This window comes from Diabrotica undecimpunctata, chromosome 2 (assembly GCF_040954645.1).
Source record: "Diabrotica undecimpunctata isolate CICGRU chromosome 2, icDiaUnde3, whole genome shotgun sequence".
Lineage (NCBI taxonomy): Eukaryota > Metazoa > Arthropoda > Insecta > Coleoptera > Chrysomelidae > Diabrotica > Diabrotica undecimpunctata.
The window spans coordinates 61,052,669-61,078,269 of NC_092804.1; the positions used below are offsets into that span (position 1 = coordinate 61,052,669).

Below are 25,601 nucleotides of genomic sequence, written 5' to 3' on the forward strand. Positions count from 1 at the left end.
TTGATTCCACCTTGAACTTCGTCTAATGCTTTATTGAATATAGATTCCGAAAACAGATTAAATAATATCGGTAATAAGACGCAACCTTGTCGCACTCCTCGTCGGATTCGTATATCTTCGCATGTTGTGTGCTCTATTTTAATTGTTGCTGTTTGGTGCCAATATAGTTCAGAGATAATTCGAAAGTCTTGTTCGCCAATTCCAGTTGTTCTCATAATTTCAATCATGTTTTGATGGTTAACGCGGTTAAACGCTTTTCGATAACCAATAAAACAGGCATAGACATCTACATCCATGTCTCTGCATCGTTGTGTTAACAGATTTAAGGCAAAAAGAGCTTATCGTCTCCACAATCCATTTCGAAATCCGAATTAAATCACTCATCTGAAACTCACACTTCTTGTAAATTCGTGTATGAATGATTTTGAGAAAAGTTTTAAGGACGTGAGACATCATGCTTAATATTCGATAGTCACCGCAGTGTGAGGCATTGGATTTTTTTGGCAATGTTACGTATGTTGGTTTTAGCCAGTATGATGGTATTTTATCTGTATCATATATCTTATTAAATAGTGCTGTTATTAATTTGAGGATTTTACTTTTGTTGACTGCAATTAATTTAAGTATTTTGATTGACATCGATATTGTCTGGACCGATGGCTGTTCCGGTCTTCTGAGCTTTAACTGCATAAATAACTTTTGTTATTTTTGTACCTTTTTCATTTATTCGATCATCCGTGGATAGTGGAGAACAAGGTTTATCATCGTCAAAAAGTATATGAATGTATTCTTTCCTGAATACATTCCTTTCCTGAATATATTCCTATTCTGAAGTTTGTCTTTTGTACCTATAATTATCTCGTTATTCTTCTTCTTCTTCAGCCTTAAGTAATCCAACTTTAGACATAGACCTCCCTTAAATCAATCCAGTGTCTTCTATTTTGCGCCACTTGCTTCCAGTTGTGTGCTCCGATCTTCTTAATGTCATCAGCCCATCTAATTTGTGGTCTTCCTCTGCTTCTCTTTCCTAACCATGGCCTCCACTGTTGTATTTCGTGGTTCCATCTCTTATCCTTCAGACGGGCATTGGGTCCTGCGAAGCTGCATTTTAATTTGGCAGCATGTTCTCCTGCGTCTTTTACTTTGGTTTTGCTTATTATCCATTTGTTTGTTTTTTTGTCTATAAGTCTCACCCCGAGCATTGATCTTTCCATCGCTCTTTGTGTATTTACTATTTTATCCATATTGGACTTGGTGAGTGTCCACGTCTGTGAACCATACATGTGTATAGGGAGGATACACTGATCGTAAATTCTGGTTTTCAAATACTGTTCTATTTTAGTGCTTTTCAAGATCTAACTTAGTTTTCCAAATCCTGCCCACGCTAACCTTATTCTTCTGGTAATTTCGGCAGTTTGATTTTCTTTGTTAATTTTCATTATCTGTCCCAGGTAGATGTATTCGCTTACTGTTTCTAAATTTATGTCGTTCATTATCTCGTTATTATTATTTCTTAATATTGTTTCTTGTCCCTTTCTGTGTCTGCCTATGTCTACCTTCTGTATCTATTTCTGTAACTTTTTTAGGGACATTAAAGGTGTCGCATCTTTTCTGAAGATGTTCAATTTCAAGGGATTTGTTTGACATCCAGCTTTCTTTAGCTTCTCTGCACTTTTTTCTTATGATTTTATTGACTCGTTTGTATTCTATTGGGTTTGTTTTATGTTTCGTCTTACATCCATGAGGTCCATAATCTCTTGTGTTATCCATTCTTGTTTTCTGTTGTATTTCGTGAACTGATGTCGTCTTCTTGTGTCTTCTTGTATCTTATATATTAGATTGCTAAGGCTTGTGAATAACATCCATTGTATGATTTTTGTGTCAGATTCTTGTTTGGAGAGTACATAATCTATACCTATATTAAAAATATACCAAGAAAGCAAGCATCCTAATCTCAAATAAGAGTATCATATACGTCACTATTGATCTCATTGCGTGTTACATAGAATATTAAAAGATATTCTCAAAATGCCGGTCATATATCATATCGAGCAAGGTGAACCAATCGCATTCACTTCATTGTAAATAATCTAGTGATCGATGGTTCAGACCCAGAACAGAAAACCAAAGGCTAACGTAGTAGTTTAAAATTCTTAATGAATCTGCTACTTTGTCTAGAATATGCTGGTGTACCGGATCGACCTATAGATAAGCAATATGGCAACAGATGGGGGCTTGCGGGTCGATGTAACTCACTCCATAGATTCATACCAAACGAGCGATTACACTTAAAAAACCTAAATAAAGGTCTTTTTAATGACTATTTCGAATTTATATTTAGTGGAAGTTTAATCGAATTATTAGGAAATCTTAAAACTAAGATTTACTTTCCAGAATTAAATAGAATTATTTGAAATCTTTTTAAACTAATAATTGTGCAAATTCTAGTTAAAGGCACTTTTTGGTATGTACTTTATTTATCTTTGTATTTAAATTAGGAAGATTGCAAAGTTAATTTATTAAAAATTCAATTAAAAACTACCAATTGTATTAATGTTTCTTTCGTATTAATATTAATATTAGTTATACCAAATTTCAAAAACACTTAAATCAATTACATTTTAAGAAATAAAATAAACAATAATAAAAAAATATATTTAAGTAATGGTCACTAAGGCAACTGCTAAAACTAACAATAATAAACCCACAGATTGTAAAACTCCAGCAGAATTTTTAGGTTTCTGTAAACCAAGTTGGTTGGGTTCGTCAACTTCATTGTTGATCTGGTTTCCTGCAGCAGGATACCACGTTTCGGATGTTGATTCTTGAGTACTCCAAGACGGTGAGAAACTTCTTAATGGATCTCTTGTACTTCCCGATATACCTACAATATAACATTTCTAAATTAAATTGAAGTTACAATATTAAATGTTATAAAATGAAAATGTATATAAATAGAATTTGCATACAAAACTTAAATTCACGAAGTGTATTAAATTACGGTATTAATTTACAATAATAAACAAGTATTTAATGTTGATACTATATGATCTTCAAGTTTGGATAGATGAGATAGAAAAAAAGCTTTCTATAATCAATTTCATTAAGGAAGTAGATATAGATATTCCATCAGAGAAGAAAGTCATCATAGGAGGTGAATTTAATTTAAGAACGAATATAAAGCAATATATCAATGACTATGGTTTGGAACTAGAAATCAAGCGGGAGATGATATGCTATAATTACCAATAGCATTCGATATGGCGATTGTTAAGAGAATGTCAACTTATCACATACAAAAGTGAATAAAATCACCCTTAAATAAATTATTTCTAGTTAGTGAGACTGTAAGCCAACAACATCAGTTCGTTGTGCTGGAGGAAATAAAGAGCGAAACAATACCAAAATATTGGGTAGCACCACATCAACCAAATTTTTAGTGTTAAAAGATGAGAAAAAAGGTCTATTCAGGGCAAAAACAAAAATCATTTCAAAGTAGGATGGCATCAGGGCTCAGTGCTTACTCCTTATTTATGCTCATTTAACTATATCGGGAAAACTACAGGATAAAATTGCCTGTTGTTTAATGTTTCTGATGATGTAGTATTAGTAGGGCATACTGAAAGAGATTTAGAAAAAAATTGGAACCATGGAGGCAAGCTGTTTAAGAAAAAGTTTTCAAACTTAGAAAGACAACAGAATATTTGAAATGTTCATTTAACCCCTACAAATAAAAATGATATCTTTAGATGGTAAACCTATTGTAAAAAGTAATAGTTCAGTGCAGGTTAGGGTAAGATGGATAAAGTGGAAGGAAGCGAGTGGTGTGTTTGACAGAAATATTCCAATGGAACTGAAATAAAAATTCTATAAAACTGCCCTAAGATCATCTATGAGGCATGGAGCTGACTTTTGAGCAATTAAAGAGAAGAGTAACAACGAATGCATGCGGCGGAAATTAGAATACTTAAATGGATGAAATACAATACAACATTCGCGACCTTACAAAGGTAGACAACCAAAGAAGGACCATAGATGGTATGGGCAGATGACATAAAAAGAACAGTTGGAACAAATTTGAAGTATTTTGCTCAAGATAGAGATCGATGAAAGTAGTTGGGAGAATCCTATGTCTAAAAATAGACGATAGAAGGCTAAGAAGAAATGGATGAGTAGAGGGACAAAATTGGATAAAATTAAAGAATGAGATTATTAGGAAAAGTCTAGGTCTGGCACCCTTTGATGCCAAAATAAGAGAGTATACGTTAAGATACATTTTTTAATGTTCAAAATAAAGGGTATTTGTGCAGAAAATATAATTACGTCATAAATAAAAAGTGGCAAAAGTTAAGCTCATTTTGAAACAAATTTTTTATCGCCGAAAATATTATTTTATATATTAATTTAATCGGTGTTTACTAAAATGAACAAATTTGATGAAAAAAAGTCGATTTTTTTCTCGAGGCATCTCTTTCTAATGGGCCGGGTTTATCGACCACGTGACCCAAATGACCAATGGGAAGGTCACGTGGTCGATAAACCCGGCCCATTAGAAAGAAATGCCTCGAGAAAAAAATCGACTTTTTTTCGTTAAATTTCTTCATTCAAAATGATAAACCCAACTTATTTTTCATTGTATCAAGAAATTTTTAAATGACCTACAAAAGTTGAAAAAAAATTGAATTGCAAGCTTCATATGAACATATTTTGGTAAAGTCTTCAATAACTCTTTAATCTATAAACCAGAATTTGTTTTAATTATGGTATTTTATAAAAAAAACAACTTATTGTTTAATATTTAAACGATGAAATCAAACCGATTCCACGAGAAAAAATGTTTTCGTTTTATTTGAGAAAGGTACCAACTGCAATTTTTATTTTTCGCTTTTTTTTTGGCAATATAAACCAAACTCATATTTAAATAGCCAAAGAAATCTATGCAAATATATCTTAAGTAACAAAATATTAGAGATTACCTTAGTGAAATTAAGCGAATTCTATTTAGGCAAGGCGAAAAGCTCAGGTTCGTTTGGAAAAATATTCCCATGTGATTTTTTTGCATAATCACTTTCATGAGATACCCCAAAATAAAATTTAAGAGGTCGCCCAGGCGAAAAGTTGTTCAAATTTGTTTGTAAACATTTTTTTCTTATACAAATTTTGACAATAAATTTTTTTCGGCCCGGGTAATTTTTTTAGATTTGTTGAATCATTAAGAACAAAAAAAGTCTGTTGTAAGTTTTCTCTAAAGTTAATCTTTTTTGGAGTTGGGTTGCATCAACCAGCAATAACTAGTGCCATAAATCTTATTTTTCTCTCTTATACACAGCCTGCAGCCCGAGCTCCCGTCCTGTCATAAATGCTTTATTAACGACTATTTCACTAGACTAGTAGCAACGCCACGTTTCCTACTGACAAAACTCCTTCCGGTCCGTGACTTCTTAGCGACAAAATTAGGAAAGATCCGTCACGAAGGTGTCTGGTAATTCTATTGTTGTCAGTTTGACAAACGTCATTGAGGCGTAATCAATTTTGGACAGATCTAATAAATCCAGACAAAAAATCAAGATACGGATACCAGTCAGGTAAAGAAATCGTCCGGAAATTCTATTTGGACCCAATTTCGAAGTTCCTATGGGTAAGAAATTTTACGCTTGAAAGATGAACTACTACCATAACGGAACTAACAAAAATTCTAGAAGATTATGCCTCTGACATAAAAAAGGCAATGGCGAAGGCTATAAAGAGTCGTCTGTAAACGTAAACGTCTGTAAAAGAGTCGACCCTTTCACAGGTATATCTTTCAAATGTGCAATATTGGCTAGAGATATCCAGCGGAGCCAGCTTCAAAGTGTTCAAGAAAAAAGAAAACCTTAATAGAAAAAAAAAAGTTTTTTCACCTTTGCTCATTTGAACTTGCTTAGAGAGGCAATGAGGCCGTAAACTGCAAGATTCACTTTTTCCAGAAGGAATTTGATGATATGGGAAAATTTCCGGGCCGAATTGAATACAACAGTATTTTTTCCAAAACAAATCAAGGCGGTTCGAAAAGTTTGGCAAGCAGCAAATGGCTGGTAAGAAATTCATTAAACCAAAATGTATGCCCAGTTAGATTATTTTTTAAATTAATGGAAAAAGGGGACCAAAGATTTTATCAGACAGACTCTTTCTTACCGTTAACCCCATCTGGAAGGATGGATCTTGGTTCAAAAACTGTCCACTTAGCATCAACACCGTATCTAAGTGGACAAAAATGTCAGCTGAATAAATTGGAATAGACACAAAAAAACTAAAAATAACAAACCATTCTCATCGATCTTCAGCTGTCAGCCTTGTTCAAGTAAGGTGTTTCTGAACAGGAGTTAATTAAATTAACGAGGCACTCAAATGCAAGCTCTCTAAAACAATATCTGCAGCTGGATTCCAGTCACTACCAGAAGTTGATTGAAAATCTCAGAACAACAAATAAAGCTGGACCTTCGAGTTCCCAAATGCTACAGGTCAATAATACACAAAATCATGATTTGGTCGAAAAGAATGGGCAAACTACTATAACTTATAATAATTGCACATTTCAAATTGTTAACAAATAAATAATAAAGATTATGTTTCGTTGATATGGTGCATTAATTGTCTCGTGAAATAGTTTTGTCGAATATCATTCGAGAGAAATCTATTTACTGGCAAAACTTTCTTCTGTTTTTTTTTAAGTTTGTTGCCTTTTGGCAATTTTCGCTTATGAAATTTTGATAAAATCACTCGACTGACGTCTTGTAATTTAACTGTCAGTCCCCTTTAATTTAATTAGCGAAAATTGCCAGGCAACAAACTTCATACATCAACAACATACCAGTCAAAAATATTGTCGGCAAAATTTTCTCTCTTATGATATACGATTAAAAAACAATATTTTAAAATGAAATAAGCCTAAAATACTTATCGGAAAAAGATAAACCGAGGTTTGAGCTTGAATTTAGGTTCTTGGCGAATTAATAATACTTTTTACTTGTGTTTTAGAGCCTTGAAAATCGTAATAAAGGGTTTTTTTCAGTTTTATATTGTTTATAACTCAAAAATAATCAAGTTTACAGAAGAAATACAAAAGACCTATTTTCTTAACAATGATCCAACAATTTAAAAAAAAATGTCGTGGAGAAAAAGTTGATTGTTACAATTTGTTTAAACAAAGTTGTTTAAAAAAATTTAAACAACTTTTTGTCTGGGCAACTTTTTTAAACCTTATTTGGGCTATCTAATGAAACAGATTATGTAAAAAAATTCCATGGGAATATTTTTCCGAACGAATCCGAGCTTTGTGCCTTGTCTAATAGCAAATAACTGGATAAAACATTAAAACCATTTAGAATTTTAAGCAAAAACTTTTTCCTATAATTTATCTATTTTAGTACATCTAGTTGTTCAATTGTTAAAAAGAAAAAAATAATATTATATTTAAAATAATAACATATTTAAAAACAAGATTGATAGTTGATTGTTTAAATCCATTTTCAAATTATAATGTGTTTATAAACTGAATATAAAAGTATATTCAAAACTTAAAACAATGTTTGTATTTTGAGAACGATTTCCGAAGTGGAAATTGAAACGTCAATAAACGTACTTTGACCTTTAATTGTGGCTTATTCCCATTTAAATATTAATTACTTTAAAATGCCAAGAAAACAGCTTTAAAACAATATTCAAAACTTACTCGGAGTCGTAGTTGATTGTCTTGCACTCCAACCTGAACTCGATTGCCAATCAGGTCTTGTTGGTATGCTAGACCTCGTTGAAGAGGACTCTGGGAACATTTGTAATGTATTTCCGGTTAATGCTGAATTTGAATCACTCCAACTTGCCCTTCCGTATGAACCTGGACGAGTCCTAGATCCTAAAAAATCGTTTGTACTTGACGAAAAACTTCTACCAGTAGGAACACTAGAAGAAAAGCTCCAGGGGTAAGTTGAAGGGAAATTGGAGGATGTAAACGGTACCCTAGATGGACTAAAAGGAAGTTTGGATGGGCCTATGTTGACAGGAAGATCTTCTTTAGGTCTTAAATTCTGAAATGTGCTCCAAGGTTGGCTTTCACTCGATGAAGTTGATATTATCATAGAATCTGTTCTGTCTGCATACGGCTCAGAACCGGGAATAGTGCAGTCTCCAGAATTAGGGCTATAAATAGTAATAAAACAAACTTATATTAGTGAAAGTTACGTAAATACCTTTTAATTTTTAACTGACAAATAACTGTCAAAGTTAAACTTTATAATTAAAAGTTGTCCTATTAGTTTTTAATAATTCTATGCAGATTATTTAATAGTTAAATTTCAGTTAATTATTATTCGAGTACGGTCTTTCAAGTGATTTAGGTGAATTTGTATACCGAACAAGCTTATATAAGGTATTTATAAAAAGCTTTTGTTAATCGGCTTCTTTAAAAAAATTTGTTAAAGTATTAAAAGTGATCCACCAGATAGAGAAAAAAAAATATAGATCAGTACTGTACAGGAACAATTGGGTACATACTAGGAAAGTATTAACAAAAGATCACGTTTGATTAATCAGGTAGACACAGATAATTAACACAAATAAATTAATATTGAAAGAGATATATCGTACCTCAACAACACTGTCATAAGTCAAAAGTTGCCATTTTGAGTAAATCGGGTATGAAGATTATCCTTACTACTATTTAACATTCGATTATTTCTATAAATTGAATGATATTTGTTGTTATTGTTGTTACTTGTTGTTATTTTTACTTTAATAAGATTAAGTTAGATTTTTTTATCAATTAGTATTCTATATTGTAGAAATTTAAAACTAACATATTAATTATTAACAAATGTGTCTCTGTTGCTGAAAACCCAAATATGGATTATAGCAATATACCACTGTCGCTGATCATAGTAGTTAGAAATAGGTTCAACATGAAAATTGTGATAGATTACAATAATTATTAATACATTTTAATACATTTAATAAAAAAATATACCACATAAAAGTAATTGCATAAGAACATAAAGCAAAATTGCTTTTGATCTATTACAAAATAATATTCGTAAGAAATATCTACCTATTTAGATTTTTAACATTAATTTTAAACTAACTACTGGTTTTTCATGCCTAACTACTGGTTTTGCATGCCTTTCTTTGATGAATGTTGCATGTTTCTCTTGTACAATTTGAGAGTAGGGTCTATTTTGCATTGTAAAGATCGATAAAAGTGATGTCAAGTCATCGATTTTTGTTGCATAAAAAGCTCAACGCATCTAATTTATTTTGGGCAAGTTTCAGTGGTGCGTTATAGATCTGTTTTAATTCAATATTATTATGAGTTAAGTAAATGGAATTTCTGCTGTTTATTTTCCGAATTTAAATTTTTTTTAAAGTTGCTATCACTGTAAGAAGTTTTATAATACACGGTAAACAGTTCATCTTTAAATACTTTTAATGTTAAAATAGCGGACCACAAAACTTTTTAAACAAAAAGAATTTAAAACAAAATTCGTTCCCAGTTTCTGCTTCAAATGTTTTATATCAAAAAAATCTGTAAAGTTCATTTCTATAATTTTGCATGTACCAGTTTTTTTGCAAAAGAATTTACAAGAATCTACTGCGAAGGAGTGTAAATGGGACCAGATCTTAGCAGATGTTTCTTCTGTTTTTCAATGAACGAGTGCATGTTGTCCCCTTCATTTTGCGTATGACCAACAACCAAAAACTTTAAAGTGTTCGAAGGAATATTGAGTCTGCTTACTGTATAAATAAGTAATTAGTTTATAAATTTGTTTTTGTTTTGACCATAGCAATTGTCGCAGTATAACACAACAGGAAGGCATTCATTTTTAAGAAATTTTTATAAACATGATCCTATATCGTTAGATCCACGGTTACCTTCTCCTTCATGTCAAACGTAGCAGAAACCATTTAATTATCCTAAGTCAAATATAGTAAAATTATACGTACTTAACTTTGATTTATAGTAAAAGGAGTTGATGTCCCCACAAGGTGTCTGGAGTACTGCCTATAAATCAAAAGAGACAGTACACTCACATGCTTCCCTTCTTTGCTCATCTTTATCTGTCTTAATTCGTGACATATTTTTTTCCTTTAAATGGACCTTACTCTTTGCATTTTTATACTCTCCCCAATCCTTTTCCATTCTTCTTTGTCTGTCGCTATAGTCATCCACCTAGAGCCCACGTGCTTCTTGATATCATCTGCTCATCTCATTTGGAGCCTTTATCTACTTCGTTTATATTCCCACATTCTCCAACTTATAAGAATTTTGCAACTTCTTGTCTAACATCCCTCACTTCTGTTTTCTCTCTTATCCACTCGTTTCTCTTTTTATCCATTAGTCTTATGTGCAACATTTATCTTTCCATTGCTCTTTAGATTATTATGATTTTTTCCATGTTTGCTTTTGTAAATGTCCACGTGTGGGAACCATAAGTGAGAACAGGGAGTACGCATTGATTGTATACTTTGGTCTTAAGATGCTGTGGATATCTTTTGTTTTTAAGAATGTAGCTTAGTTTGTCAAATGCCGCTCATGCCAGTCTAACTCATCTTTTTATCTCTGCTGTTTGGTTTTCTTTGTTAAGTTTTATAGTTTGACCCAGATATATATAATCCTGAACTTGTTTTATTTCATCTTGTCCGATCCTCATTGTGATATCTTCATCTGTATTTGTTATTATTTTGGTTTTGCCGTAATTCATATTAAGGCCTATCTTTCCAGCTTCTACGCCCAGTTCTTTCATCATTTCAAATAATTCTTCTTTTTTGTCGGTTATCAATGCGATATCATCAGCGTAACTTAGATGGTTCAAGCATTGTCTACAAATTTTTATACCTTTTTCTTCCCATTCTAATCTTTTAAAAATATCTTCCAGAGCCTGATTAAAAAGTTTCGGTAATATTGTGTCACCCTGTCTCACGCCTCTATATATTTGTATTGATTTTGTTTCTTCATATACTTTAATTGTTGTTTTGGCTTCCTTATATATATTGGCTATTAGTTCCGTATATCTGCGGTCAATTCTGCCGTTAAGCCGTTAATCAAAGAACTTTTCATGCCCAATGTTCGACACTATCAAAAGCCTTTTCGAAATCTATGAACGCTATATATAGAGGAATGTGGTATTCATTTGCTCGTTCTATAAGTATTTTCATACTTAGTAAATGGTCACTTATGCTGAATCCCTTTTTAAAACCAGCTTGTTCTTTCGACTGGTATCCATCGAGTTTTATCGTCAATCTATTGGTTAAAATTTTTGTTAGGAGTTTATACATTACATTGAGGAGTGTTATAGGATGGTAGTTTTTTATATCTACTTTATCCCCTTTCTTGTGTAGGCTAATGGTTACGGATTCCTTCTAGTTGTTTGGTATTCTTTTTTCTTTTAATATATTGTTATGGATCTGATCACTCTTAGGATGGAAAAATGAGATATTAAATTTATTTCTAAAAATTCGTGAGAACATGGTGACATTCCAATAACATTTATTTTCTTTTATACAAATTGTTTTATAATCTCTATAGATGTCACCTATTTTCTGACAGCTATCTCGATAGATGTATTGTGATCTATCAGTAATTTTTCTACGATAAATTCACAAAAAACACATTTTTTACAAGCAGAAAACATACACAACGAGGCTTTAAGAATAATGTGACAGTGTTATTGTCAAGACCTTCTTCTATTACTAAATAATAGTAGTATAGCACACTTAATTTGGAAAAAAATATATATCTAAATATTACTGCAACACTGTCATAAGTGAGTTGTTACACAGTTGCTAAATAAAGTTCTACAAAAATAGTTATGGATATAATAGACATAAGTCGCAATCTAGCGCTTATATGACCCAATATCTTTTCGACAGTGATGATAACGAAAGTTTAACAAACTACCCATTTAATGCAACAAAAATAAAAAAAAACACTGAATTTCGACTTGTGACAGTATTGTTGCCAAATATTATTTTTTCAAAAGGCCGATCAATTGTTATTCTTTATCAGATGCTGGTTTATATTATGTCTTCGTACAGAATACTGTAGGTACTTGTAATATTGGTAAACTTCATAGAATTGAAACAGTAAGGTTGACATTAAATGCTGTCCCAGAAATTGAAACAAAATATTAGAAATATGAATGTTTTAGATATATACAAAATCAAAATTAAATTAGATTCTTGCTGTCGCGCTATTTAATATTAAAATCAGAAAAGTTAAAAGAAAAAGGATACGATTTGATAGACGAAAGAGGATTTGATATTGGCTTATCGAAATCGGAATTAAGGTAGACCATTAAAACTAAAATTGTAAGTGTTCAAAGAATGAAAAGAAAAAATGGGGAAGAAGAAATCCCTACATTTTCAGTTATTGTTAAATTTAAAGGACAAATAACCTTCTGAGACAAATATAAAAAAACTTATTTAGGATGTAGAAATTGATATTCCACGGTTCGTCCAATGTAAGAAATGTCTGAGATTTGGCCATATATGCAACCAACGTAAAGGAAAACATGTGGCAAAAATCGCATATCAAATCATAGAAAAAACTTCAGTAATCAAAGCAAAAATCCGTTAAAAAAATTATGGTAACTGAAGACATTTCATACCTAGAAGCTTAAGAAAACATGAAAACAGCTACGCAAGGTAGCCAAAAATAAGCGAGATAGTCCATACTATACAGCAGTCATAAATAAAAAACAACGTATTAAAAATAATAACTAACAACAGATAGGATGCTCAGGAGAACATACAAAAATTATTCTAATTAAAAGGTCATCAACTGCAGTAGAATTTGGACAATTTAAAAATATACTAATATATAGATGTCAGTCTGAAGGGACACAAAATATAAATCAAGAAATGATGGATTTTGTGTTACACATAAATAAAAATATTTTATAAAAATACTTTAATTCTCACCAGATAAAAATGTGTTAGAATCAGTTAACATAGATGTAAACCAAAGTTTTATATTGCAATTTTCGTAGTTTTACAGTATGATACTAGATCTGTAATAATTCATAATAAGTGAAGCATACAAAAATTTATGTTTGACAAAAATATTTCTTTAGCTATTTTATGCGAAACTTTATTAAAAAAGGAATATAATTGTGCTATTAGTAATTTTAATATTTTTAGACAAGATAGAGATGACGGATTTGATAGCGCCGCCATAATACTAAAAAAATCATATGCCTTTAGCAAAACTAAACCTGTTTTTGGATACATCATTTAGTGTGTGCGTCTATTTAAGAAAAATTGTATCTTCTAATATTATACGATTGCTTCTATTACTATGTTTATTCTTTTAAGTAAGATAATCAGAGGCATAATAAGAAAGATGATCTTAGAAATAAAACCATAGAGAGGAGACAAATGCAGATAGACAAGTAGGTGCTCTAATGCAGCGTTTCCCAAACTGCACCGAGTTCTCCGCGAAGTATCTACAGGTGCTTCGCTATATGACGATAATAAACGGTTAAACATTAGAAAAAAAAAGCTCCGCTATATCGATGGCTAAAAGCAACAGTGAGATAGCATGTCAAATTGAAATTACAAGATGATGATAATTAAAGTGTGCAGTACTATTAAAAATCAGAAATAGGTGACCAAAAACTTATTTTTATTGAATATTAGTTGAAAATAAATGGAAAAGATGAAGAAGAAATTGGATTCGCTGAGACCGGTGACAACAAACCACAGTGCGTAACTTACGTGTTGCCAAACATTTCAATGTTTCCAGCTAAAATGCGTCGTCATTTTAAAGAGGTGCATCCAGAATGTAATGGAAAGCCCCCTGATTTCTTTAGAAGCAAGCACACCGAACTGACACAGGCTCAAAAAACTATAACCTACCATTCAAAAACAGTTAACGAAAATGCTTTGATGGCGTCCTACTTAATCAGTTACCGCGTTGCTCAAGCAGGTGAAGCTTGACACCATCGCGAAAAACCTCATTAATCCGTGCGTCAAGGACATAATTGAATGTATGTTGGACGATAAAGCCAAGTAACTAGTAAGCACGTTACCTTTGTCAAATAATACAATCCCGCGCCGCATCGGAGACTTTGCAGAGGATGCAGAGCTTCAGTATAGCTACATGAGTCAACAGATGTAGCTGGGTTGGCAATTTTAATAGCATTTGTGCGGTACCAGCACTTGGAGTATTTTCAAGAGGATCTACTTGTTTCTAAACCATTGACAACTAACACAACTGGTGCCGAAATTTTCAAGTTAATAGAAAGATTTTTCACGGAGAAAAGCATTTCTTCGGATAACTGCGTCGATGTGTGCACAGACGGCGCGAAGGCGATGACTGGAAGAACGTCGGGCGTCATTTCAAGAATAAAGAAAAAAACCAAGGAATGCAGCAGTAGCCACAGTATTCTCCGCCGCCATAGTCTCGCTGTGAAAAAAATACCGCCTTCGTTAAAAGTGGTCTTGGACGAAACCGTGAAGATAATAAATTTTATCAAATCACGACTACTGAATACAAGGCTGCTTAGAGTGATGTGCGATGACATGGGCAGTACACATTCGTATATATTTCTTTATATGGAAGTAAGGTGGCTTTCTTGCGGTAAATGTTTTGCTAGGCTCTTTGAAATGAGAGCAGAAGTTAGAACCTTTCTAATTGACAGCAATTTTGCCTTGGATGAGCGATTGTGTAACGAGCATTGGTTAATTAAATTGGCATATTTAGCAGGTATTTTTAACAAGGTCAATGAAGTTAGTTCAGGGAAAGAAATAACTGTCTTTAACGATAATGATTAAATACAGGCGTATAGGAAGAAATTAATTTTTTGGGCAGAATCAGTGAAAAATAAAAATCTGAATAGCTTTCCAATAATCACAGAATTTAGAGAAGAACTGGAATCGGATATACCTGAAGCTGTCTTTAACGATTTCTACACTCCATCTGCTAAATTTACTTGAAAACTTCCATAATTATTTTCTTGGGGAATTCCTCGACAAAATTAAAGAAAACTTCTGGGTTGCAGGTCCATACCTTGCAATGCTAAAAAAAAACAGTTTCCTTAACATCTCAGCAGTATGAATACCTGATAGATTTGACATCAAATTCTGCGATAAAAAACATTTTGAAAGTAAATTGCTAGTAGATTTTTGGTTTCAACTCAAAGACGAATTTAAAATTTTGTCAAGTAAAGCAAAAATTATTCTTCTCCCTTTTGCAACTATACATATGTAAAGCAGCATTCTCTACCTATGTGGCCACTAAAACAAAATATAGATCCTGACAATACGGAACCTGACATTCGATTGCATTTATCCCAAATTCAACCGGATACTACTAACCTGTGCAAATCAAGGCAGCCTCATTCTTCACATTAAAATGAAAACATTACGTTTTTTAAGATTTTAGAAATAGGATCTTTGTGTTCATTTAATTTTTGTTTTTCGTTATATGTAATTAAGTTTCTTTCTTATGTTTAAGATTAAAACAAAAATTGAATAAAGTGGTAATGGTTAATATCCCTCCCCATCCCCCACCCCAACTAATATCCCACCTATGTAGGTTTCACGTGCACTATGGTAAGCGCTCCCTACAGAATTTCTGTCCTGAATAGTGCTCCTTGACCAAAAAACTTTGGGAAGCGCTGCTCTAATGCAATGAATTAACGATTTTAAAGATTTACTAAAACTGATTGTATCTACGGACCAGAATGTACTTTCTTAAAACACGTAAGATAATAAGAAGAAATAACCATACTGCTAAATCATATTATAAATTTAAATATTGAATTAATACCTTAGATACTTACATATAGTTAATACACTGTTCTTGTAAAAATCTTAAAGCTTTATCTATAATCTGGGTTGCAAATCTAGTAGCGGGGCCATCGGCAACACCTCGATCGCATAGTCTTCTCGTTTCTCTTTGTACGCATTGTTTAAATCTGTCATGAGAACTGAAAAATTACAATAAAACTATGAAAATTGATAAGTTACATAAAAAAAAATGAAAAAATCTTTACAAATTGTTTATCAAAAATTAATTTATTTTAGAAAGTTTGTTTATTTTAAAAAAGATTTAATAGTTGCTAAGCTGATATTAACATGAATACAGATAATGACTATTTTAATGCGCAGTTTCTAAATTGTCAGAATAGGGTATAGAGATATACGCATTTAGTATTATGTTTTATATGTGCAATAAACATGTTTGCAAATCATTTAATTATGTAATATATTTGACATTTCTTTTATTTTCTTTTACGCCTGCTGCCTATTTTAACACTATTACAAGGTAAATGTATTTAAGAACCCTAAGAAAATTATAACATTTAAACAAGTGAATTAAAATTTGGTGTCTGTAATTAAAAATTTTGAGATATATTGGAAAAGAATACTAATTAAATCAATTAACGTTTTGTTTTATGAATTTACTGAACTTGAATAAAATCACTAATTGTTTTTTTTAATTACTCAAAGTTCAATAGTATAATAACTATGGTCCGAACGTGGCGGGCAAACATATTACATCACTTGATTTTTTGTGAATTTTTCAAACATATTTAAAATTATTTTAAGGGATTTAATAATTTTACAATTTGTTTGATACCTATAACAATTCGGAAAAAATGTATCGGTTTAAAAGGTTTGCTGTGGTTTCTTTTACAAAAGAAATTATTGTTGATTATTGATAAATATGTCGGTCACAAGAAAACACAACAAAATGCAGAAAAGGAAAGGGGACAACAAAGAAAGCAAATTGGTGGAAGAAGTCTCTGATGATGAAAAAATTGTTACTGTAGTTAAGGAGAGAAACAAAACAGATATGCTGGAAAAAATAATAATGATGATTAGAATACGTTAAGAAGAAAATAAAAAAGAAATTAAAACATCTATATATATATATATATATATATATATATATATATATATATATATATATATATATATATATATATATATATACATAATCGAAGAGCTCAACAAATATATAAGGTCAACACGATCAAGAGAAGCATGGAAAACTGTAAAAACCCTGAAAACAAACAGGAAAGAAGTAATTAGAATAGATTTAATAGAAAGAAGATCTTGGATCGAACAATACTCACAAATTGTGACTGATACAAGACCGCAATTTACGAACACCATTACAACAACATATGAAGTGGAATACGATGAAGACGATGAAATAACAGTACAGGAAATCGAAAATGAAATATGAAATCTAAAAAATCAAAAAGCATGCGGACCACAATGTATAGCGAACGAATTATTAAAACACAGCGCACAAGTATGGCCGGAATTATTGGCGTATGTTTCCACCTTATTCTATAAAGGACATGACTTACCTCTGGAGCGGACAAAAGCATATATTAACAATATCTACACAAAAGGAGATAAAAAGAATTGTTCAAACTACAAGGTTAAGTGTCATAAATTCACTCTCAAGGAAAAATAATAAAAAATAAAATAAAAATAGAGATGACAAATGTAGAAGAACAAAATGGCGTTCATGCAGACAGATCGTGTATAACCAGCATATTTTTTCTAAAGCAGGTTACTGAGAAAAGATTAGCTCACAATCTTTCAACTTATGCAGTCTTTATAGATCTGACAAAGGCATACGATAGTGTACCGCTTTCAATGCTCTGGGTAGCAATGGAAAAACAAGGAATAAGTAAAAAAATATATTAACGCAGTAAAACAGCTTTACAAAAATATAACGGTAAACATTAAAACTGGAAACAAATTAACTAGAGAAATTCCTATTAGTAAGGGTCTAAAGCAATGCTACTGCCTAGCACTTACACTCTTTAAAATATATCTGAATGAGGCGCTTTCAGTGTGGAGAAGAAAATGCTGTAATATCAGCATTCCAATCAAAGACGAGAGATTGTACACGATACATTTTGCTGAGGACCAATTTAGCTGTTGACTAGAATACATCTATGTAAAGACGAGAGTTATATAGACTATATGCCTAAAAAATTGGTGGAGTACACCAAGTAGGGCCTTACAATTAATATAAAAAATCGAGTATTTAGTTACGGGAAAAAAACAGAAAGCATACAAATTGAAATGGAAACTATAAAATCAACTAAAACCTTAAAATACTTGAGAGTCCAAATAACATAAAAAGCAGGGAATAATGAAGAAACAAATTCTAGGATTGGCCAAGCAAGTTCAGCCACTAGACAGCTACACGGACTATACGGAATAAGAAAATTATAAAAGAAAATAAAAAAAGAATTTATAAAACAATAATAGAAAGTATTGGATTGGAGACGATGTTGCCGGCATACTAGACTTGATAGGCTGAGAATCGTAGACATTAGGAGAGAAATAGAAATTGACCTAAATAATAGATACTATCGAAGTCTAAAAAGACTAAACTGGTATGAACACCTGCAAGGAATTTATGTAAATAGATGTCCAAAAAAGATTAAAAATAGACAACACCCACTAGAAGAAAAGGAGTTAGACCAAGAAGGTAATGGAGAGAAGCTGTCGAAAATGCAATGACCGACAGAGATTTATATATATATATATATATATATATATATATATATATATATATATATATATATATAAATATATATATATATATATAAATATATATATATATATATATATATATATATATATATATATATATATATATATATATATATAATATATATATATATGTGGCGCTTTTTGCAGCATTACACTACACTACAATCATCAATCTGACCCGAAACAGCACATAATAATTTATTATACCTATTTGCACGGAACAATGTGTGTTTGAGATATCTTGGTTCGCTTTAAGACCTTCATTATCTAAATGCCATCTAGAAAATATATTAACGATTTAACTTTAGTAGGCGCTTTCTGTCGTAACCTATAGCTTTAAATAATAGTGTACGTTCTAAATTTAGATTAAATTTAAATATAGTTATTTTTTAAATATAAGCTCAACTGACCACCAAAAAGGAGTTATTATATACGATGTAAAAATAATAGGACATAAAGACAGAAGACTATAGTTGATAATACGTATACAGGGTGTCCCAAATTGGTATGTTTTGCAGGATATACCAAAAACTAGAGGAGATAAAAAAAAGTAGTCAAGATGTCATGAGTTCTTTTTTTTTTCGTTTAAGTAACGATTGTCCAATTAAATCATCAATAGCTCCCAAAATTAGAGAGATATAGGGCGATAATTGAAAAATATCGAAAACGACAGTGTTATATATCTTCTTTATTAAAAAAAAATTAAAAACTCTATAAGAACTTTTTATAGATATATTATAGAAGAGTTCAGTGGCGCACAAAAAATTATTTTAGGGGGTCTCACTACAAAAATATGATACCAACTTATGTTTTTTTTTGTATGGAACACACTAAATATGGGGGAATTTTTCGTTTAAATTATTAATTTTTTTTAACTGATATAAAATATTATATATCTACTTTTAGTTGTTGGTACTATGCAAAAAATTTTAACATTTTCTTATAAGTATACTAATCCCTGACAGTTTTATTTGGTAAAAATAAAATCGGTACATACCTAACTTGAAAATAAAGTCAATACTTAACTGCTTATTGTTGGTTCAAAGTGAATTAGGTATCATTTTTAAATTATTGAAGAGAAGGTTTTTACTGGCGTTATGTTAATTTTTCTCTAGAGTAAAATGCAAAGCGGATCGTCACGATACAAAACAGTTCGTCACGACACGAAATAGATCGTGTCAACGTCACAACTATTTATATTGGCGTTGTATTAATTTTTTAAAGTTAGTTATTTTTAAACATCCCATTTAGTTTATATAATAATGAAATTTGCTATCAAATCATGTTTATTTATATTTTATTATTAATTTAATATATAGTCTGACGTTGACAGGTCTATCAAAAGTAAGCAACGTATGGTTGGCAACAATGCAGACGAAATGCATATTATGCAGATACACCGGAACTTGGTTGATACCTTAGCAGGTGGCAGTAATAATTTATTAAATTATTTTAATATATTGAAGTACCGATATGTTACCGATATTATATATATATATATATATATATATATATATATATATATATATATATATATATATATATATATATATATATAATAATAATAAAAACAATAGTTCTATGTTCTATGTTTGTGTTTTCTTATTTATTATTGTTATTATCATTATTTTTTAAATCTAAAACTGCAATGTGTAAAGTTCATTCCAATATATATATATATATATATATATATATATATATATATATATATATATATATATATATATATATATATATATATATATATATATATATATATATATATATATATATATAATATATATTGTTATGCTATGTAAAATTGAAAATAATATTGGTTTGTTTTTAATATATTTCAAAGTACAAAATATAATAATTCAAATAATTCAACTAATAAACTATAAAAGATATTTCGAAGAAATGAAAGTCCATTATCCTGGATTACCTGTAGTAAACAAAATTTAAAGATATACATAAATTATTTTCTTTGTAAAATATATTCGAGTGACGTAAGTGAACTTAGTGAAATCGTGAACAATGCGAGCGGGTTTTCAAAATAGACTTGTACGTCGATATATAGTGAATAAGACAATAGAATAGAAATATTTAGAAAATTTAATTCTTCGTTAGTTCTTAAGAATTTGTAGAAATCGATTAGCATGTTAATAGTTTTTAGGAAATTTATAATTGTAGGTAAAATTGTTGTTTGTTATCTAAATGGTAGATGGGGATAAGTGTGACAAACTTTGATTGGAGGAGATTGAAAAAAGTGGGATAGGTATGTAGGAATGAGAGTTTAGCTAGATTTTTGAGGGAAAAAAGATAATCAGTTGTTTTTCCAAGGGTTCAAGGCGAACAGTCGTTGTTCTCTGGTGGTTCTCCAGAGGTAGTAAGCAGTAGAAGTGAATGTTTGTGAGTTTTTTGGAGTAAGTGTATCTGACGGAAGCTGATCCAGTAAAATATTGTAAGGTATATTTTCCTACTTATATTCCAAGAGTCACTGTTCAGGCCGGAACGAGAGATTCAGTTGATCGAGAGGAGAAGAGGCTAGCATCATTTGAACGATACGTGCATTTGAAGGAGATCATTAAAGACGATAGGCTCGCAATAATTTGTTGTAAGGTTGCTGATTACCTAGGGGACTGCTAAGAATAGATAGTGTAGGCTACAAGGAACAAGGATTTGGACAACTTATCATCAGAGACATCAGAGAGTTTTACCATTCGTCAGTTTTTCTTTATTAACAACACATTTTTTTAACAATTGCTTTAGAAAAGATAGGAATATTTTGGTCAGGAGATTTAGAACAACAATTTTGATTTGAAATTTTAATTTATATTGTATATACCATTAATTTTAGAAGGTTCACGTACGTAAAACAAAATTTTAATAATCATTATATGAGATATTTTTTATTGAAGATATTTGAGTGTGAATTTTATTTCAATTTATAATGTTGTATCATATATTTTTTTATTATTCCGGTATTCTTTGGACCTTACCTATCATATGTAAAGCATAGATATTGAGGCACGAGTATAACCCTGAGATAAGAAAATTAAATAGTGTGATAGAATCATAATTGCATCATTTAAATAAATTGAATTAATTAATTAATTAGCTAATTAATTGCTTGGCGCACCTCAGACTTTTAATATCACATTAATATATATATATATATATATATATATATATATATATATATATATATATATATATATAATATACGATAAAAACATAACCTAATAAAGCAAAAAATTATTCATATTTTTTAGTCGTCTGTGATGTTTTTGTTTTTTTTTTATAATTCTTACCCAGCAAAAGCAACTTATATCGTAGACAACCAGTTATATTATATTGGTATCCAAAAACGGGTATTATTGATAAATAATGTTTCTCGCAAAAGTACTAAAAATAGTTTATTCCATGCATCCTATGGAAAATTAAAAAATAGCATGAAATGTTCGTTAAACAATTAGGAAAAGAAAAAAAATAAACATAAATCAAAAAGGTATAAGTATTCCTTGTTGTGGTACTTACCAGCACAGCGTTGACTTAGAAATTATATCTCCTTGTTCTACCTGATCTACAAGAAGACTATATTGTGGTCCACAATGTAGCCTTTGAACAACGGTGTTTTTGATACAGGGAGCGTATCGAAGATATTCTGAAAGAAATAATTTTAATTTTAGTTTTGATGTCATTACGTTTGAATAGAAATTATACTTTATTCATGCATAATTTATCAATGACTAGCTAATAATATAATAAAAGGAAAACAGCATGTAAATGGGATCAACTTCTAATAGAAAATAATCTTATATACTAAAACACTAAGCCCTTTTCTTGTCCACCAATTTACTCAAAAACCATATTAGATAATTAAAATATTTTTTCGGAATATTATTAGTATTACGTATGAGATTGTCAAGATATACTTTTGGTACAAAAATTCACTTCCGGTTTTGAGATGACCAGAAGTTAAAATTTACTTTTTAAGTTTTAGACCCCACAATGTATATATGGATCGAAAGGTCTCGTCGAGACGAATCTAAATATGTACTTCCGGTTGCGATCCGACACCGGAAGTGACCCGAAACGCGCATAAAACGTCAAGATAGAACATATCTGACACCGGATTCGTGATCAGCATGCATAACTGCTAATTGATATCCATGACATTTGATGAACTAAAAATTGCATTCCGGTTTTGAGGTCGACTTCCGGTTTGGTTAGAAAATAAAAATTTCACTTAAAAAACTCGATGTCGAGTTGGTCCGCTAGTGATTACTATTATAATTTTTATTAAAAAATAATTAACAAATATTACATTAATCGTAGATAAAAGAAATAAAAATCTCACCTTTTTAATAAACAAGGACTTTATTCGGTACATGTAGTTACATACACAAAGCGCTTTGTTGAAATTTACCGCAGTAGAAGACGATTCACTTCATAGTCGAAACTGTGGACCGTACGTCACCGCTGAAGAGTTAAAAGGCGGTTGAAGTAAGGGGAAGCATTGTAATAAGCATAATATGAAAAGAAAATTCAGGTAATCAAGGTAAAAAAAAGGTAATCAGTTTACTACAGAAAACAATTCTGAATTACTCAATTCCTCAAAAAAGTTTGATAAAAATAAAAATTGGGGTAAATTGGAGAAATTGCAACGACTTGGTCAGAAAATATCGACGCAGCTCATATTGCTCAAGCCAACTAACCATTTTCAGCTTTCACTAAACAGTGAGGGCAGCCAGTATGCATCAGGAATTGCTGATTAAAGGAACAAAATAAATATGGCTATTCTATTCCATAAAATTACAGAATAAATACGTTAAAGCCTTTTTTCTCAAAATCACATTCTTCAAAACTGGAAGACGTTTTTCTCAAAATCTTCCAGACCAATCTCAGTAAAGCGAATTTTTTTTATACTTTATATATACGACTACTAAATAAACCTCTAAAACCCTAAACCCTAAAAAAGTGAAGAGAAAACACTCCACCTTATTAGAATCGGGGTAAACCCCCGGGGTCACTCCAAAAAAAAAGCGTTTTTTCAAACTTTCTATAAAATGAGTTTTAAGTTTCATGAGTCTCATAAAATTCCGTTGGAATTTAAAAAAAAAAGTTAAACCGGGACAAAAAGGTGCAGTGGCAGTAAAAAACAACTAAGTGTTAAAAAAAAATTCAAGTCCTTCTTAACAATAAATAGAAAAAATTATGACCATAAATATAACAGTTTTTTTTTTGTTTAATATTTAAAAATTGTCTTTTTTCCAATTCAGAATGTAAAAGTTTCCTTAAACAACATATTTTAAACATATTAAATAAGCAAATACTAAATTACTTACCTTTCTGATAAGTAGGTTGAGTACACATTTCATGTACGCTCTCAATTGGACTCTCCACAGCCCTATTGAACTGTCTTCTCTGTTGGTCTGTGAAACATTCATCTGTATATTCTTTTAAACAATCTACAAACTGATTCCACGTATTGCAAACTAAATCTATGTCATTTAGATTATCCGGGAAAACTAAATGGGCTTCTTTAACCAAAGGATCCGCTATTCGTATGCATCTATCATACTCAGTTTTTGAACAATCCATTTTGGCATTCACCAGCATTGGAATCAAAGTCGGTAAAAGTGTTCGCCACATTTTCTGAAAATAAGATTTGAGATTTAAAAATATGTTATTATTATTGCGATGTGAAATATAAAAAGTTTTAAATATTTTTAAAATCAGAAATATTAAACTGTCGAGAAGTGAACACATAGATTGTTGATTTGACGTCATAGAGAAACCAAAATAATTGTAGGAATACTCCAGAAGTGATGGCAAGGCGATACCTACATTACTTTAGAAAAAACAGATTCAGAGTGAAAAATAAAAGCATGTGCTGATCTTTTTAAAAACAAATTACGTACTATGATTTTTCTGAGGGGTGTTCTTCTGAAGTTAAAGTTGATTTCATGTAATTGAATACTATCTTTCAAAACCGTCGTCCTAGGAATGCAACTCAAAAATATTGACAATAGCATTTTCAAGTCATCTACTTTAAAATATATAATATATATATATATATATATATATATATATATATATATATATATATATATATATATATATATATATATATATATATATATATATGAATGAGTCAGATAAAATTAAATGATTAGAAGAATTTTTTACCAAGTATCAAAAAACCAAAGTTGTTTAATTTAATGTTTTGTATTTTGAGAATTTTCCAGAACTCAGTTCAGTTCGCCTGGAACATCAAGAAGAAGCAGAACTAATCTGACTTGATAATGACAAGTGTGACCTTGCCGAAACGTCGCCAAAACAATGGTTTTTCTAAAAGCCAAAACTATTTAACGCGGAGTCAAACCCGGAAAACAACTGAAGCCAAAGCCATATATGTATATATATATATATATATATATATATATATATATATATATATATATATATGTATATATATATATATAGAAAAGAAATTTAATCTTTGCAGATAAGTTAAATAGTAAACTCTTAAATATTGGGGAAATCTGCAAGAAAGACTAATGAGTATCAATTGTTTCGCCGAACGTTTTTGCCAAAGAGAATTAATTTGGCTTCTTCAGGGCTGAAAGAGAATAAATTATAATTAGCTACCATATATTATCTATTAAAACATTATTGATCTTACCGTTACTTAGAATTGTAGAGCTAGAATATTAAAAAACTTTGCTAGTAACATAGTGGTGTTTTTTGTTACTATGTACAAAAAAAAGTTTTTTTTATGGTTTGAAATGTATGGTAGCTTTGAACTTAACACGCAAAGGTATACCCAAGGTTAATCGAAAAACCCAATGTAACTACATTTAAAAGGAGGTAATTCTTTGAATTGTCGGCAATAACTAAATTTTTGATTTTTAGAAAGTTTAAAAGTGAGGTTCTGTTTTAGCCAGAACGCAAGCGCTGACAAATTCAGTAGTTCTTATGAATCTTTATGTCGTTAAGGTTCATTGGTAGAAAACGAATGAAATTAAATCCCAGTATAGGGAAATATTATTTTGATT

General features: G+C 30.6%; 1 protein-coding gene across 2 annotated transcripts in view; it reads right to left on the minus strand.

Moving 5' to 3' along the window:
* Positions 1-2,639: 2,639 nt before the first annotated feature.
* Positions 2,640-25,601, minus strand: part of LOC140434624 (uncharacterized) — a 137,791-nt gene continuing 114,829 nt past the window's right edge. For both annotated transcript variants that reach the window (XM_072523018.1, XM_072523019.1), the window contains exons 2-6: positions 23,889-24,198; positions 22,078-22,204; positions 15,813-15,959; positions 7,712-8,175; positions 2,640-2,884 (exon numbers count right to left, since the gene is read on the minus strand). In XM_072523018.1, the coding sequence (XP_072379119.1) occupies positions 2,658-2,884; positions 7,712-8,175; positions 15,813-15,959; positions 22,078-22,204; positions 23,889-24,195 (1,272 nt within the window). In that variant the 5' untranslated portion in view covers positions 24,196-24,198 and the 3' untranslated portion in view covers positions 2,640-2,657. The remainder of the gene's footprint in view (positions 2,885-7,711; positions 8,176-15,812; positions 15,960-22,077; positions 22,205-23,888; positions 24,199-25,601) is intronic.